The following is an 18,933-nucleotide window of genomic DNA, read 5'->3' as shown; positions in this document are numbered from 1 at the left end:
AATAATAGAAACCTGAAGTATAGTCAATAGATTCCAAGACAGTTTGTTCTCCTTTTCCTGAGAAATGTTTCAGCAGTTCTATATCGTTCTTAACAGTTGTTGGGTTTAAACAGATTTGTCTGAAATGAATGATAAGAAATGCATTTTAACACTCTAAAAGAGAATCTCCAGAAAACAGATGAAAATATACCATTTTAGCAAGGGGGGGGGGCTGGTGGGAGGAGGAATATCACTTTTTATAATTAAAATTGTAGTCAAATTATACAACAACAAAAATGTTGCAGTTTTAGCTGTGTTATAGCCTTACAACACTGTCAAGACATCAAGAAACCAGTGATTCATATTTAATGCAACATTAAATAAACTCGTTTAAAAATTCATTTCATTTCTTAGTGGTAATAGCATAATATTAGAAAAAAAACTACAAAAATGAACAAGTTTTAAACCTTACAAAGTCTACATGATATTTGCATTACTATTTAACCATCTATTTAATTGTCTGAGGAGAGTGAAAATAACAAGGTCACTTCATGTCCTCAGAATCAGGTGAAACCCCATAGAAAGCTCTAGCAAGGGATCCCTGGGTGGCACAGCGGTTTGGCGCCTGCCTTTGGCCCAGGGCGCGATCCTGGAGACCCGGGATCGAATCCCACGTCGGGCTCCCGGTGCATGGAGCCTGCTTCTCCCTCTGCCTGTGTCTCTGCCTCTCTCTCTCTCTCTCTGTGACTATCCTAAATAAATAAATAAAATATTTAAAAAAAAAAAGAAGAAAGAAAGCTCTAGCAAAGCTAACAGTAAATCTTTACATTTTAGAATTAGAAATATCCATGCAATACCCTAAAATCTACTGTTAAATCAATAACAACTCCTATAATTTGTGTATGTTTAAAAAAATTCTGAAAGCATTTTTTGTAACTAACTTTTAGAGGTTTCTTTTTTCTAAAAGACTCACAATGAAATACGTTTTAGAGAATGATTCAGTAGGTGCAGATCCAGTTGCTTAAGCAGCATGCCAACCTTCATCTTTATCTCACTCTCAGGATCTTCATCTTTGGTAATTTTATCAAGAATATTTACTGTGGATGTGTCTTCTTTCACCGTGTTATAATCCAAACCCAGGATTTTTGTTACAGGATCTCTGTTAGCTGATCAAACAAGTAAATAAATAAAAATGATTCTCTTGTCTTCTGTTGTAAGAAAAATAATGACTAACAAGTCCTCTGAAGCCCACCCAAATGTGCTTCCTTCATTAAGCTTTCTCTCATGGACCCAATTTGAATTAATCTCAACTTCTCAGATTCTACTGCATTTAGGAACTTTCTTGTACTCCTTGAGATTCTCTACCTTGTACTGCAGTATCATCTATCTATATCATATCTCTAATAAGACAAAGAACAAGACATTCTTTTTTTTTTCTTTTTTTTTAATTGACTGTAGGGCATTGTCCAGCATGGTCATTCAATTAGTGTATCCAGAATTGATTTGAAGATAGAGAAATACTGGTCTCCTTAGAAGAATCATCACTAGAACTGTGTGTGTGTACGTGTGTGTGTGTGTATGTAACCACTGAGGCTTAGTGTTCACAAATGCTTTCTTTCCAAAACAGCATGGTTTTCTCAGTCTAAAGATCTACCACCAGTCTTTTCCACCTGTTCAAAGTGCTTATATTTTCTTTCCTTTTTTTAAATTTTTTTAAATTTATTTATGATAGGCACACAGTGAAAGAGAGAGAGAGAGAGAGAGAGAGGCAGAGACACAGGCAGAGGGAGAAGCAGGCTCCATGCACCGGGAGCCCGACGTGGGATTCGATCCTGTGTCTCCAGGATCGCGCCCTGGGCCAAAGGCAGGTGCCAAACCGCTGCGCCACCCAGGGATCCCTCAAAATGCTTATATTTTCTTTTTTTAAGAAATATTCTTTTTTTTAATATTTATTTATTTATTTATTTAATTAATTTATTTATTTATTTATTTATGATAGACACACAGTGAGAGAGAGAGAGGCAGAGACATAGGCAGAGGGAGAAGCAGGCTCCACGCACCGGGAGCCCGACGTGGGATTCGATCCCGGGTCTCCAGGATCGCGCCCTGGGCCAAAGGCAGGCGCTAAACCGTTGCGCCACCCAGGGATCCCAATGCTTATATTTTCAATGCCTTTTTATGTTCAAGTTGGAAAAACAAATCTGGCCAGTACTCACACACATACCAAAGTTACAGTGAAAAACTCCAATACTAATTCATGATCAAGGCTGACATAGGTGTGAAAGTAGACTCTAGAGATGGTTAAAACTCTAGAGATGGTTAAAAGAATTTGGTGAAAGCCAAAGAACCATGTAGTTGCAAGTGAGGAAGAAGAGGGCAAAGCCATATTTGGAAAGGAGGAATTTAAATAAGATGAAATATATATGTATTTGAACAAGGAGGCCCATGGGACTAGTTCAGAAAGCTCCACCTGATTGAAATGAGAGAAGCACAGTGATGGCATTAACTCTGCAGTGGGAGATGGACTCTGGCACCAGGAAATAGCAGAAAAGGCTTAGGGCTTCTTAGAAAAAAACACACAAGGGGAGGGGCAGGGAAAAGAGATCTAGGAATCATCTACTTTTTGAGCATCTCAATCATCCTTACAGCAGTCATCTCATTAAGACTCATGGAAAAAGGTATTATATGAATTCTGGGGAAAGACACAAACCTGCCCCCCAAATTGCCCTGCACCATGGAATCTGGACCCAAAACTAAGAGTTGTACCTAGAGCTCTTACAGAAAGGACAAAATGCAGCAAAGGATACACATTTAGCCAAACTAGATATATAGCAGCCAGTCTATGTATTAAGTTCATGCACTAAGTTGAAATTAATGCTATTACCAACCTCCTTGAATTCAACTTTACTCTTAAGATTTCATTCCTCCTCAGCAGGGTAGCTATGAGGTATAGATAGATAGATAGCCTAATAATGAAGAGTAGGCAAGAGATAAGAAAAGGCTGCTGTCCTAAGGTTCACATCTTTTTTTAAAAAAATATTTATTTATTTACTCATTCATTAGAGTCATAGGGAGAGAGGCAGAGACACAGGCAGAGGCAGAGGGAGAAGGAGGCTGCAGGCAAGGAGCCCGATGTGGGACTCTGATCCCGGGTCTCCAAGATCACACCCTGGGCTGAAGGCAGACGCTTAACCGCTGAGACACCCAGACATCTCATAAGATTTACATCCTAAAGAATATTTTTTTTAAAGGTTCATCTTCCCACGTCATAGCAGTAGACACAGCAAAGAATGATTAGAGGCAAGACCAGGCACCTCATGCTTGAGTCCTTCTAGTCACATGATTCCAAACAGGCAAAACATGTATATGACACCATTATGTACTGTTAGGTATTTCTACTCATAAGAAAAATTCAGAAAACAATTGCTCCAGGCAATTGGTCACATTCTTTTACGCATGTTAGATGCTTAGACAATAATGAAAATCTACATCCTTAATGAAGAGGAAAACGTTTCCCATTGAGTGAATGTAACTACCTCCACAAAGCTATGCAACCTACAAAGGAACATTACTGAGACCAATGGAAAGTGAGATTACTCTGGGCTATCTTTGCTGCATACATTTTAGAGGAAACCGAGCATCATCCGTCACAGCAGGCCTGAGGGTAGAGGGTGGAGTTTGGTGCAGGCCCCACTAATCTGTCTTCTCTCCTGTGTAGACCTTAGAGGATACAGGCCTCTGGTCTTTCCAGAAGTGAGGAAGCCTCTCTTTAAACCACATGCTAAAATTAGAAATCTAGAAGCTTGCTAGTGGTAAAGTATTAGGCCTTTCAGTTTAAAGTAGAAACTTGATATGAGCATGACATTCAGCCAAGAAAAATGAATGACATTTTTACAAAGTCGAACATAGGACTTTTTGCCTTTTAGGTCACGGAACTTTTTTCAAGAGACTGCAACTCCCCCTCCCCCATGATTATGTTTCTAAAAGTTCAAGTCATAGACTGGAGCATAAATATCACCTTTGATACAAGCCTGTGCTTCCTTCAGCTTTCTGTCTTTGGCAATAAGCAGCAAACGTGACAGCTGCCCCAAGCTCCTGATCTTAATGTGTGGCACAGAGAGAAACAGCAAAGGCTGCCCATCTTTATCAACTTCTTCTGACTTGACTGTTGTTTCACTAGGAAATAAAAATAAATAAATAAATAAATAAAATCTTAAGGTTACCTGGATGCTAGTGAAGTTAAACATAAGACATTTTGACAAATCATCCCTCTGGCTCATTATAAAACACAAAATATAAGTACTTCTTGTTAAAAGCTCATGTCTTTTCCTCATTTGTCCACACTCAGATCCCTAAGTTCCCAGGCTTATTAGCAACCATAGTTAGCAACATGATATACCCAGGAAGAACATTTTAAGCCATGTCTTGAATACTTACATGAACTCAATCACAGTTTTTGGTTTTGTTTTTCTAACAATGTGTTGGACAACTTTAAAAAAATCACTGGTTCTACAGGACCATTCATGTTTTGGGGATTTCTAAAGTTATTTTATTTATAAAGTTTACACCACAGTAATTAGTGGTTAGAAATCTTCTTGGCTACTCTGTGTTTATGAACAAAAAGCTATAAAAAAGAGAAAGAGAGAGAGACAAACTAGGTTCCCTCTGTGGATGTTTTCCCACTCCAAACCCCCTAATTTGGTTTACTTTAGGATAATAAGCAGTTTTTCTAAATGGACTTTTCCTGATCAGAAATTTCTGGGTCTCCTAGATTTGTCTTTCTGCCCATTTTAATTATTTTTTTTAGGTCAGCATTTAAGAAATATTAAGATGTTTTTACGGCAGTGATATTTCTATAGATTTCTACCACGTACAACATTAACTAAGCTACCTAGGTTTTTATTAGATATGGATATCCCTGGAAAAACTGCTCTCCTCTTAAGACCTGATCTAACATATTTTAAATTGTAAGGCAGATAAACAGATGTGGTGTATTGCCAGTTCATCAGAAAAAGTAAACCTGACAGACTCAGATTCAGATGTACTACCAGCACGATTTCACTAGAAAAGGAAGAAGATAGAGATCATGGAAGCGGACTAGTGGCTTGCCACGGATGTCCACATCCTAACACCCGAGGCCCACAAATGCCTTATCTTACATGGCAAGAGAGACCATGCAGATGGATTAAGTTAAGGATCTTGAGATGGGAAGACTATTCTGAAATGTGCAGGAGGGTCAAGTCAGAAAAGCCAACGTGACATGGAAACAGGGTTCAGAGTAACACAGAGCCAGAAGCTATGGAATGTAGGTGGCCTCCAGAAGCTGGAGAAGACAAGAATGGATCTTCCTTCAGCCCCCAGAAGGAACACAGCCCTGCCAACGCCTTGATTTTAACCCTACACACTTATTTTAGTCTTTTCACCTCCAGAACCCTAAGAAATTAAATCTGCATTATTTTAAGTCACTAAGTATGTGAAAATTTGTTACAGCAGCAATAGGAGGCTAATACAGGGACTTTTACCAGGCTTTCCCACTGTTCTTCCAGCAGTAACTTTCATAGTAACTCACATAGGAAGTAACTTACATAGTAATTGTACACAGAAGGTACTCAATAAATAGAAGAGGAATAAACGAACAGAAGATTTCTAGGCTGACCAGTGATGTGTGTTGTATACAAAATGTGTGTTTTCTCTAAAATAAAGCTTTTGGAATAATGTCTTCAGGTTTGAGATTTCTTAAAGGTCTGTGCCAGGTTGGTCACATGTGCTAAGTGGATGATGACAAGACTAAGTTATAAGCTGACTGAATGCCAACAATATCAAGCCACTGAACTTGAGAAGGTGAAACTCCTGGTAAGATATGGGAGAAGTCAAGGGCACAGGACACATATTTCATTGCTCCCACCAGTTGAAGCCTGTAACTCAGCAAAGCAGTAGGAACTAAATGCCAGCTCCAGGGAGGATGTGGAAGAGCAGGTTTGTTTCGGGGTTTGCAGTTTCTAATACTGGAAGAAAGAGATTTTGGAAAGAAAAAATACTATGCCCATCTTGTGAGGTCAAGATAAATGTGCTGCAAATGAAATCCACTGACCTGATCAAAAGACTTTCAAACTGTAATTGTGGAGGGCAGCTGAAAATACTATAGCTTTATGCTATAAGGTGAGAGAGCAGAAAAATGTCACATTTATTTCATCCCCAGTGTCTAGTTTAGTGTCCAGAACATAGTAATTACTCAATAAATGAGCCTAAAAAATAACAAGAGATATAAAGCTACAGTTGCAAAACTAGTTAGTAATTCTCAGGAACAAAAAACAAAGAGCTCAAGTAACAAACGTTATGGCCATCGATTTTAATAGCATAATTTGGACATTTCACCAAAATATGGGGCACCCATGTGGCTCTGTTGGTTAAGTGTCTGACTCTTGGTTTCTGATCAGGTCGTGATCTCAGGGTCATGAGATCAAGCCCTGGTTGAGCTCCACAGTCAGTGAGGCGTCTGCTTGTCCCTCTCCCTTTGTTCCACCCCCCCATCTGCTTGCTCTCTCTCTCTCTCTCTCTCTCTCTCTCTCTCAAATAAATAAAATCTTTTAGAAAAGTTTTACCAAAACATAATAATTATCATCTCATAAAACAATACAATTTTAAGATCAGAGATCATGTAACTGATCCTTCATGACATTGATAAGAGAACTAGAACAAGAAGGTAAAAGGATCAAACAATGCCCATTACCAAGGAGTATTGGGAAGTCAACAATAAAAAAGATGCCTGTAGAGATTTACAAAAGAAAAAAGAAAACTAGGAATCAGAAAGGTATGAATTGTGAGGGCGGTGGGCAGGACAGGGGGAAGAGGGTCACTGCTCGGGGCTCAACTCCTCATCTACACAGCACTCTTACCAGGAGAGAATTTTGTCCCAACTCAGACATATCATTGAGACAGCAGAGAGACATTAGAAGCTAAAATATCACAGTATTAAAGCTGACATGAGTCAAAATCGTAATTTTACCAAAAAAGAAAAGAACTGATAATAACATTGTCACTAAGTGATTCTGAACACTTATCCAGTCTTTATATTTCCTGAGCTACATTCTAATGAGTCAAAGCAACTGAGCTCTGTATACCACCACCATATGGTGTTAATCATTGAAGGGTGTCATTTGTCCTTAGCTTACAGTGGACTTGGGTTTCATTCTGGAGTGTTTTAGAAAGATTAGTTATCTCATTCTGTCTGATAAGAACAAAAGCAATTGAAAATGGTAATACAAGGAGACCTATGATTTCCATTAGAATGAAAGTGGAGTTATTTTCCCCAAAACAATGAACATGGAAAGACGATGACCAGTGTTATTATAGAATGAAGGGTTGTACATTGGAAATGATTCTAAAAGAAAAGAGTAAGTCATCTAACATGTGGACAGTGCCATGCCTATCTACTCAACAATGATCTGCACAAAAGAAGATGGGTGACGACATGTAAAACCTTTTTTCAGTGCATGATGAGCAGATCAGTTTCAATGTCAGATGTCTGTTAGCCTAATTCAGAAGAAGGCTGATCAATTTTTTAAGGACTGCTGCAAAGAGTACATTTGGAGATGTGCAACATCAAATGAGAAATGAGGCCTCAAGTGCGAATATAAAAGAGATCAACAAAAGAGGGTAGCTTACTTACTTCAACAGACTTTCCATGTAAATAAAACTGACTTGTTTTGGAACAAAAGGCTGAGAGAACATATAGTCCCAAGAGGAAGAAGAAATATCCTAAAACATCCAATAATATTGTGGTTTGGTAGAAATGCATCCAGAGGCTCCAAACTCAAAGCCTTTATGATGACTTAGGTATCCATATTTATGTGGACTTACAGAGCTGAATCCTATCTGAAAGGACAGCAGTTGACCCTCCACCCTTTAAATAAATGAATAAAAGGTGTCCTAAGGGCCAGCAGCCTAAGCAAGAACAGTGCATGTGTACAAAAGGACAAAGAATGAGGTAGCCGGGACTCTTTTAATGGTACGTTCTTCCAGCCATTGAGGGCATCTCTGGTCTATATCACTTTTGTTATGTTGGTGGACACAGCATACCAAGTGGCTATGGGTTGCTGACAGTTCTTTGGTTTGGGGGGGGTGGGGGTAGAGCAAGGGGAGTGGTCAAGACTTGGATGTGTAAACATTTAGAATTTTCCATAACTACCAAAATCTCAGCTGTATCCTTTGCCTTCTTCAGGACTATCAGTACCCACCTGGTTTTCATCCAGCCACAATGGCATGGTTTCCTTCAACTACAACAAATGCTACTTTCAGACCCTCTTTTCCCTTCCGAGGTCAAAGATATCACCAATAAAAGTCAGAAATAAGAATAATGGATAGAAAAACTGGCCCAAGGAAAAGGTGTCCAGTAAATTTGACAGAAGGAAGACAATCAAGAGGTAGTTGGTTCAAAACATATATGTGCCAAAATGTTGAGACTTCCTGCTTAAGAGGGACCTCTATGCATAAAGACTGTATGAAAAAAAAAAAAGACTGTATGCAGAGGTATAAGAATGGAAATAGAGCAAAAAGCAATTGGATAAGGATAAAGAAAGAGAAACAGTGATATGATTGAGGTATGTGTAACAGCCCACCTAAGTAGGTTGCAGATGTGGTCATGTTTGTCCTTGGAACACAAAATAAACAGAGGTAAGATACAATGACGCTCTTGATACTCTTATGACATCTGGTTTAAATTCATCTCTGTACTAAGTAGTTCATATGTTTTTGAACTATATGGTTTTGCAGATGAGTTCATCTTTCAAAGGTTAGAAAAAACAACATGTGACACTACACTGAACTTAAGTGGGAGCAATGAATAATGACAAGCACTTTGGGAGGAAGTGACCATAGGCAGAGTTAGAAATAAAATACAATTTTAGAAAAAGGCTTCAGGAAATTCAGAGAGAAGGTAGAGCATGACAACAGAACCAAACACTCCTGAAATACAGTTCAAAAAAGGTTTTTCAGTACTAAAAATGAAATTCAGAGTTTATTCTCACAAATAATCCCAAAGGGAAAAAGTGGAAAAGGCATCTATAAGAAGATTTGACTGATTAGTGACCTGTCTTTGATAATGTCACACTTTAAAAGTTCATATGCAAAATTAAGGAGGAACACGGTGGCAGAAAAGAGGATCCCGATGCCTGAAAGTGGAAAATAAACTGAAGCTGACCAAAACAACAAAAAAGATTTACATATGCAAATGTCAATTACTCCTATATAATTATGATTACATTTATATAAATACATATATATTTTTTATCTAAGCTCTCTAGAGCTAAGTTGACAGCTCCCTGTTTGAGGTAGAGGTAGGTTTTTCTTAAATCTCAGATTTGGAAGGTTCTCATTTGAGGACAATGCTAATTGCTAATTAGCCTCTCCCATATATTGAGGGAAATTTACCACTCCCCAGGAATTAATAGATTTTAATACCAGAAGGGATTTTGCCTATAGCAGAGGTCACAAAACCAATGCCTACTGACACCTGTAGGGTTGTATAGATGAGTGGAAAGCCCAAACATAAAGCAACAACAATTGTTGGAGTGTGGTGAACTCAAGAATGCATCCCCTATCAAAAGAAATTCAAATCAAAATTTAAAAATTAGGAGTGCCAGGGCACCGGGGTGGCTCAGTGGTTGAGCATCTGCCTTCAGCTCAGGTCATGATCCCAGGGTCCTGAGATTGAGTCTCACAACAGGCTCTCTGTAGGGAGCCTGCTTCTCCCTCTGCCTGTATCTCTGCCTCTCTCTCTGTGTCTCTCATGAATAAATAAAATCTAGATAGATAGATAGATAGATAGATAGATAGATAGATAGATAGATAGATAGAAAGAAAGAAAGAAAGAAATAATTAGGGGTGCCTGGGTGGCTCAGTCGGTTAAGGGTCTGCCTTTGGCTCAAGTCATGATCTCAGGGTCCTGGGATAGAGCTCAGTGTCTGGCTGGCTCCCTACCCAGCCAGGAGTCTGCTTCTCCCTCTGCCCCTGCCCCTGCTCATCTTCCCTCTCTCTCTCTCATACATACATACATACATACATACATACATAATTTTGTTGTGCTAAACAGAATGTTCCCAGATTTCAGCAGAGTGCCTCCTGATTGCAATTCCTGGGTCAGAATATTTCTGAGATTCACAGATGTTAAATTACTTGCCCAAAACCTACAACTCATTTATCAAAATATGTACAATAAAGACATTAAACTCTAGAAGCTCTTTACCAGCTTACCTGACAATATATCCTGATTCAAATGCTGAGGGGTCCAAGTTTGTTTTCCATTCAAGTGGTTCTACAAAAACATATTTTGCTTCTTGAGGATGTTTGTAGATAAAACTCTCCACAAACATCGCAATTTCTTTCAATATCACTTCATTCAGTGGAGTAATTTCCAGGGTTCTGGTCCCATATCCAGCAGCAGTCCACTGTGCAGACCTTGTCAGAGCCACCCCCATGCTCAGTCAATGCTCAGATCTGAGCTCACCACACACCCTGCATCAGAGTGGAAAGAGTTAGAAACACAGGATGGCAATCACCTTTTTCCTGGAACCGTTCTCACTTTCAAGCCTTTAAGCCATCCAACACATATTCTGCTTCTTAATCTTAGTGGTCAATTTTTTTTCATCATCAAATTGCTCCTTAATGCAACAGAAATATTCATTTTTACTGGGCTAGCTCTAAGTAAAACTGACAGGCACTTGGATTTTCTAGTATCTATTTGCCCTAAGCAAATAACTTTCTCATTTCCCTGGGCCCCAGAAAGAAAAGCTCAAATAACTGGGCAGAAAACAGAAACAGAAAACTCCCAACAGTGGAAGGAAGAGCTGGGGGAAGATGGCATCAAGGCCTTTGGTCCAACAGGTTTGCTGGAGCCAAAGGCTCTTCTGGGCTGGGCAGTGCATAATTTAGAACCATGCTGTCAAACTGAACTCTGTTATTCTGACTTTCTTTAAAAGAGAACATTATCTGCAACATTGAGTAAAAGCCGAGTTAGCAAGCAAGTTCTCACTGTGAACATTTAAGGCTTTTTTTTTTCCCTGATAGTCTATACTTGTTTGATTTTTCACTAATAGGATCATGAAAGGCTTCCTTCCAGAATATTAGAATGGTGATAAAGTTAAATATAGAATAGAATTAGCTTTCCCCCATTATTACTAAAGCTCCGAAGTACCAGGACCCTTCGGAAATGACTTGGGGATTTTGGGTTTTGTACTGCACTAAATCTAGTAACAGGATATCTAGATCAGTGGCTCTCAATGAGGCAATACTCATAATTCAGAAATATTCTTAAGGATATTTCATTATCAAAATGATAGGAAGGGGACATCATTGGGATTTAGTAATGAGGACCAAGAATGTCAGACATCAGGGCACCCGGGTGGCTCAGTGGTTGAGTCTGCCTTTGGCTCAGGGTGTGATCCTGGGGTCCCAGGAGCGGGTCCTGGGATTGAGTCCCGCATCAGGCTCCCCACAGGGAGCCTGCTTCTCTCTCTGCCTACGTCTCTGCCTCTCTCTGTCTCTCATAAATAAATAAACTCTTAAAAAATAATGTCTGATGTCCTGCAATGTGCACAACAGTCCCCAGACAGAATTATACTACACTCTTTAGGCATCTGGTGGGCGAAAAACTTCAGATAAGTAATACCTGCGCTAAGAATCTAACTCCACTTTACAAAGTAATTTTTCCACAGTTTTGACATACACTGAATTTTCCAGGATTGCAACTATCATGTAAGTCAAAGGAAGGTTGTATATATTCTGTCTTATATGGAAGTCTACCAAGAGCTCAGTATTTTGGAAAATCACACCATTGATGGCCATGCTGGTCACACAATTTAAGTTTCAATGATGTGTTTACATCAGCCTGCATTTGGAGCTACTGCATTCACAGTATATAATTCTATGTAAGGCTGGAGCACCTGACTACTTCACTACATATTCTAGTGTAGTGGTACCTGAGCATTTACATACTATTACTGTATTGCAATTATTTACCTTTTAATTTTCCTTTATTTTACAGTTAGGGGACATCATTGGGATTTAGTGATGAGGACCAAGAATGTCAGACATCAGGGCACCTGGGTGGCTCAGTGGTTGAGTGTCTGCCTTTGGGCTCAGGCTATGATCCTGGGGTCCCAGGAAGTAGCCAATATCATTTTGATAATGAAATATGGTTAATAATACTTCTGAGTTATGAGTACTGCCTCACTGAGAGCCACTGATCTAGATATCCTATCTACATTTAAAGATATCCTATCCTACATTTAAACTATGCACACATGTAGAATTACTACCTAGGATTTTGATTTTGGAGTAGCAAAGAAGGCATTACAAAATATTTGTTATAAAAAATGATAGTTCTCAGGGCTAAGAATGGCTGATATATGTGTACATAAATAGGTATATATATTTTTATATCTGTGTATATACTTATATATACAAATACATACAATTATAAAATATATACAATTAGGGTACAGATTTTTTTGTGTGCATTTATTTTAGTATTCTAGTAGTTTGTTTCTATTGCTTGATTCCAAACATGTAAGCCTGTACTGATGCTTACATCAGTAACACTGTTGAGTTTGCCAGTATTAAGAGAGTAAGTGCAAGCTAAGAATAAGTGCAAACAGCTTTATCGCATATAGAAAGTCTTATGTGCACAATTTATTTTAATCTTAAGCATACCACTTGTTTCAGTGGTCTTATAAAACTACAACATGTGTATCATTTCCTTCTTGTACTTTTTAAAAGGAAAATGTGGACATACATAGATTATATAAGACTGTAGCAGCAGTCAACACCCCATACAGCAACTTCCTGAAAGACACTTTAAAAAGAGCTAAGAAATGCAAAAAGGTCTTCATCATGATAAATGTCTATACAAAAATAACACGTTTGTATCTCTTCAAATTGTTTTTCTAAATCTGGAAAGGCAGGAGCTGCAACAATGAACAGGCTTGATTTGAGGTCTAAGAAAATTTCAGGAGGGTCTGGGACAACCCAGAAGGCAAAAAATATTATTAGGGGGGAAAAGTGTATCAAAATCTTGAACAAGATAGGTAGAAAAAGCCTTTAAAAATGAGAGTGAGAGCAGAGAGAGAAAGAAAGAGGGACAGCCTGGGCAGCTCAGCTGTTGAGCGTCTGCCTTTGGCTCAGGGCATGATCCTGGGTCTGGAATCGAATCCTGCATCCAGTTCCTTGTGAGGAGCCTGCCTCTCTCTGTGTCTCTCATGAATAACATCTTTTTTTTAAAAAAAAGAGAGACGGACAGAGAAAGAGAAAGAAGTACTTTGTAGGCGTAAGTGAATAAATTACAAAAAGAAAACAGTGTAATCTAAAGCTTTTCATGTTAAGTCTAGGACATTTCTAATAGCCTCATTTAGCAGGAGAACCGTATTTATTCCACTAGTCCCAGGGGTGTTAAAAAAAAAAAAAAAAAGTTCTGTGTAACTCAGGTAAAAATACAAAACTAAATTTTTTTTTTTTAATCAAAACAGGCTGTTCCCCAGTTTCTACCCACTGCCAATCCAGGAGTCCTTTTGGCCTAAGAACCACAGTTACAACGAATACACATGAATATGTAGTAAGTATCTTTGAATTAAGGTGCGACTGTTGAAAAGTTTAATGATTAAATGGAGAAAAGTTTCTGTGCACGTGTTCTCATAAATGGAAAATCATTTATATTCATTTTGTCTATTATTCTACTCATTTTCTGTCCGAATCAAATCACTGTAACACAGCTTGTTTTTCTTTTTTAAGGATTAGCTGCAAGCTTCCCGTAGCATTAAAAAAAATGAAACCCGTCCGTGAATAATTTCTGTAACGCTTGAGCAGAAAGAGAGCTAAGGGAAGGTGAGCATCCACGCTGAGATCTAGAAATGTGGCTGGTAACACAGATTGGGAGTCGGCGCATACACGTGCCATTCTGGGAATGATGAAGCTACAGAAAAATCAGAATTTCAGAACTGGCATGTGCAGGGCCCTGAATCCACGTACACTTAAAGCCTGCGTGAAAACACCGAGCAGACGGCGACAGGCGTTAGTTAGAGCCGGAGCTCAGTCTGTAGGGGTGAGGGGGCAGGGGGCGCCGGCAGGAAGGCGCAGGGAGGAGGACGGTAGGTGGAAGGAGGGCGAGCTGCAGGGGGCGGAGGGTAGGAGGACGGGGAGGCGCCGGGAGTCGCCTGAGCCGCGGAGAGGGGCTCGGCTCGGGAGCCGAGGAGCAGGAGGCGCCCGGGCAGGGGGTCTGCGGGGAGGGGAGGGGAGGGAGAGGGCCGGGACAGGGCGGGCCGCGGCCCGAGGAGACGAGGGGAGCGGGCGAGAGAGGCCCCCACTGCTCGAACCCCGCCGCGTTAGGCTGCAAGGACCCCTGCGCGGGGCGGGCGGGAGCGGCGGGGCCCGGCGCGGAGAGGCGGCGGCGAGTCCCCGGCGGCCGCCCTGCGCCCAACGGCCGCACTCACCTGCAGCGCCCCGCTCCGCGTCCGCACTGCGCCCAGCGCCCCGCGCCCCGCGCCGCCAGCCGCGCGCCCGCCAGTTGCTAGGGCGCGCGGTAAACACTCAACGCCCCGCCACGCGGAGTGTCGCCGCCCCCCGCGGAGGGGAGGCCCGAGCCCGCCCCCCGCCCCCCACCCCCCCCCGTCTCTTAAGAATCAATAAACAAAAACTTAAAAAAAAAAATAACACACTAAAAGAGATCATTGTCTTTTCAAATGCCCTAATCTCAAAAGATCAAAAGGCCCAAAGGGAAACAGTTAAAGATGGTTCCATCAAACGAGCAAAATAAAGCACCACAACCAACCCTTAAGAAATGAAGATCTATGAATTACCTGAGAAGTAATTTAAAATAATAATTCTAAAGATGCTCTACTAAAGATGCTAAAAGACAACACAAAAGATACCTAAATGAAATCAGGGAAATAATGCATGAACAAAATAAGAATATTGACACAAAAACACTTTTTAAAAAAGGTAAATAAACTTTGTAGCTGAAGAATACAATGATTAAACTGAAAAATGCACTAAACAGATTCAACTTCAGATTTGATCAAGCAAAAAAAAAAAAAAAAGATTTGATCAAGCAGAAGAAAGAATCAGCAAACTAGAAAACATCATGTGAAATTACTGAGTCACAGGAATGGAAAAAAAAAAGGAATGATGGAAAGTAAAGAGAGTCTATGGGCTATACAGGACACTACAAAAAGTCTATCTATGCATTATGGGAGACCCAGGAAAAGTAGGAAAGAGATAGAGAGCCTATTTAAAGAAATAGTGGCTGAAATTTTTCCAAATTTGAGGCAAAAAAAATGGATATATAAATTCAAGAAGCTGAATGAACTCCAATTAGGGTAAATGCAAAGAGACCAACACTGAAACACATTATAATGAAACTGAAAAGCTGTGCTCACTTCAGCACCACATATAGTAAACTGAAAAGTTACAGGAAAAAAGCAATCTTGAATGTAGCATGAGAAAATGGACTCCTCATGTAAATGAGAACCTCTGTTGATTCAAAGCCAATGTCTCTGCAGATATTTTGCAGGTCAGAGGGCAGCAGTATGGTATATTCAATATGCTGAAAGAAAAGAACTACCAAGAATACTGTATCTATAAAGTCATCCTTTAAAGATGAAGACAGGGATCCCTGGGTGGCGCAGCGGTTTGGCGCCTGCCTTTGGCCCAGGGCGCGATCCTGGAGACGCGGGATCGAATCCCACATCGGGTTCCCGGTGCATGGAGCCTGCTTCTCCCTCGGCCTATGTCTCTGCCTCTCTCTCTCTCTCTCTCTCTCTCTCTCTCTGTGACTATCATAAATTAAAAAAAAAAATTAAAATAAAATAAAAAAAAAACAGGCAAAACTATAAAAAAAAATAATAATAAAATAAAAAAAATAAAGATGAAGACGTTAAGACTTTCCCAGCCAGATAAAAGCTGATGGAGTCAATCACCACTGGACATGCCACACAAAAAATACTAAAGGATTGCCCTTGGAGATGAAACAAAGGACCCTAGACAACACAAAACCATAGAAAATATAAAGCTCTCCAGTAAAGGTAAATACTTAGGCCAAAAACAGAACCCTAACGTTGGTGCATAAATCATTTTTCATTCTTTTATAGGATTTAAAAGGAAAAAGCATTAAAGTATAAATCTATGTTAACAGACACACAATATGAAAAGGCACAATTTGTGACATCACTAACAAAGCAGGGAAGGTGGAGGGACAGAGACATAAAGGAGTAGAGTTTTTGTATGCAACTAAAGCCATCAGGTTAAAATAAACTGAAATCATGAAGATATTTTATGTAATACCCAGAGAAACCACAAAAAAAAAAAAAAAACTGTAGAAAATACACAAAAGGTAATTAAAAGGGCATGTGTCCAAAAAAAAACTCACTAAAACACAAAGAAAAGGCAGTAGTAAAAGCAAAGAGGGACAAAAACTTACAAGACATACAGAAAACAATTAAGAAAATGGGAATAAAATACCATCCTTATCAGTAATTACTTTTTCTTAAAGATTTTATTTATTTATTCAGGAGAGACACAGAGAGGCAGAGACATAGGCAGAGGGAGAAGCAGACTCCTCGCAGGAAGCCTAATGTGGGACTCGATCCCAGAACTCCAGGATCATGCCCTGAGCCAAAGGCAGATGCTCAACCGCTGAGCCACCCAGGCGTTGCTATCAGTAATTACTTAATGTAAATGGATTAAACTCCCTAATCAAAAGACAGAGTGGCTGAATGGATTTAAAAAAACAAGTCTCATTCATCTGGGGAATATAAAAAATAGTGAAAGGGAATAAAGGGGAAAGGAGAGAAAATGAGTGGGAAATATCAGTGAGGGTACAGGACATGGGAGACACCTAACTCTGGGAAACGAACAAGGGGTGGTAGAAAGGCAGGTTGGGCGGGAGGGTGGGATTACTGGGTGACAGGCACTAAGGGGGGCACTTGATGGCATGAGCACTGGGTGTTATGCCATATATATATATATATATATATATATATATATATATATATAGGCAAATCAAACTCCAATAAAAAAACATACAAAAAAAAAAAGACCAACCACATGCTGTCTACTAGATACAAACTTTAGATCTAATGATACACATAAGCTGAAAATGAAAAGATGGAAAAAAGATATCCCATGAAAATGTTAACCAAAAGAGAGCAGGGTGGCCATACTAATAGACAAAAGAGATGAAGTCAAAAACTAACAAAACACAAAATAGGACATTATATAATGATAAAAGGGTCAATTCACCAAGAAGCTTTGACAGTTATAAATATGTAAACACCTGACATCAGAACTCTTAAATTTTTGAAGCAAACACTGGCATCAACACAGTAAGAGAAGACTTCAATGTCATTCATTCAAAAGAAAGAACCACCAAACAAAAATCAATGAGATAACAGAGGACTTGAACAATACTGTAGACTAAATGCACCAAACAATCATACATGGAGGACTCTATGCAACAACAAGAAAATGCACATTTTTCTCAAGCACACACAGAACATTTTCCAGGACAGACCACATGTTAGACCACAAAACAAGTCTTAACAAATTTAAGAAGTCTGAACTCACACCAAGTATCTTTTCTGACCTCAATGGAATGAAACCAGAAATGAAAAACAGAAGGAAAAATAAAAATCCACAAATATGTGGAAATTAAGCAACACAGATTAAACAACCAGTGAGCCAAAGAATAAATCACAAGGGAAATTAGAAAATATCTTCAGGCAAATAAAAATGAAAACACAATGTATCAAATCTTATATAACGAAAGCAGTGCTAAGAGTGAGGTTTATAGCTATAAACACATTTAAAAAAAAGAGAGAGAGAGAGAAATCTAAAATCAGTAACCCAACTTTATAACTCAAGGAACTACAAAAAGAACAATGTTAGCAAAGAAAGGAAATTATTAGAGCAAAGATATAACAGAAAAAATTAATGAAACAAAAGTTGTTTTCAAAAGATCAACAAAATTAATAAACCCTTAGCTAGGCTAAGAATAAAAGATGACTCAAATAACTAAAATCAGAAATGAAAAAGGAGACATAACAACTGATGTCACAGAAATTAAAAGGACCATAATAGACTCTTAACAACCATACACCAATAAGTTTGATAACGTAGAATGGATAAATCCCTAGAAATAAACAACCTACAAAGTCAATGGCTTAAATTTAAAATCTGAACAGACCAATATCCAATAAGGATATGAAACAGTAATCAAAAACCTCCAGCATATTAAAGCCCAGGGCCACATGACTTCATGAGAGCATTCTACTAACCATGTAGAGAATTAACACCAAAACTCATCAAATTCTTCCCCAAATTTGAAGAGCAAGGAATACTTCCAAGCTCATTCTGAGGCCAACATTCCTCTGATAGCAAAGCAAAACAAGATACTACAAGAAAACTATAGACCAATATGCCTGAAGAACAGTAATTTTAAAATCCTTTTAAAATACTAGCAAACTGAGTTGAATGGCACATTTAAAGGATTACACACCATTACCAAGTTGAATTTATCCTACGGATGTAAGGATGGTTCATCATACAAATGTGATATATCATGTTATCTGAATGAAGAACAAAACCACATGATCATCTCAATCCATTTGACTAATTAAATACCTTTCACAATTAAAGCAATAAACTAGCAATAGAAGGAAACTATCTCAATATATAAAGGCCATATATAAAAAGTTCACAGCTAACATCATACTCCATGCTAAAAGACTGAAAGCTTTTCCTCGAAGATGAACAAAGTATTGATGTTCACCCTCACTACCGGCTATTCAAGAGAGCACTAGAAGTAAAAATTTCTTTGCAATTTGGCAAGAAATAAATTAGGAAAGAAGAAGTTATCTCTGCTCACAGGTGACACTACATGATCTTATATGCACAAAGCCCAAAAGATTA

General features: G+C 39.0%; 1 protein-coding gene across 3 annotated transcripts in view; it reads right to left on the bottom strand.

Moving 5' to 3' along the window:
* LOC119878443 (armadillo repeat-containing protein 4-like) overlaps window positions 1–18,933 on the bottom strand; it is a 44,913-nt gene that overhangs the window by 12,329 nt on the left and 13,651 nt on the right. The window contains exons 1-5 of one of the 3 annotated variants that reach the window (XM_038589070.1): window positions 14,460–14,523; window positions 10,231–10,491; window positions 3,998–4,155; window positions 953–1,145; window positions 13–119 (exon numbers count right to left, since the gene is read on the bottom strand). In XM_038589070.1, the coding sequence (XP_038444998.1) occupies window positions 13–119; window positions 953–1,145; window positions 3,998–4,155; window positions 10,231–10,454 (682 nt within the window). In that variant the 5' untranslated portion in view covers window positions 10,455–10,491; window positions 14,460–14,523. Of the gene's footprint in view, window positions 1–12; window positions 120–952; window positions 1,146–3,997; window positions 4,156–10,230; window positions 10,492–12,769; window positions 12,793–14,459; window positions 14,524–18,933 lie in introns of those variants that run through there. The other 2 variants (XM_038589072.1, XM_038589071.1) reach the window with 2 other exon arrangements.

Source organism: Canis lupus, unplaced genomic scaffold, assembly GCF_011100685.1.
Source record: "Canis lupus familiaris isolate Mischka breed German Shepherd unplaced genomic scaffold, alternate assembly UU_Cfam_GSD_1.0 chrUn_S162H322, whole genome shotgun sequence".
Lineage (NCBI taxonomy): Eukaryota > Metazoa > Chordata > Mammalia > Carnivora > Canidae > Canis > Canis lupus.
This window is presented reverse-complemented; position numbering and strand designations above follow the sequence as displayed.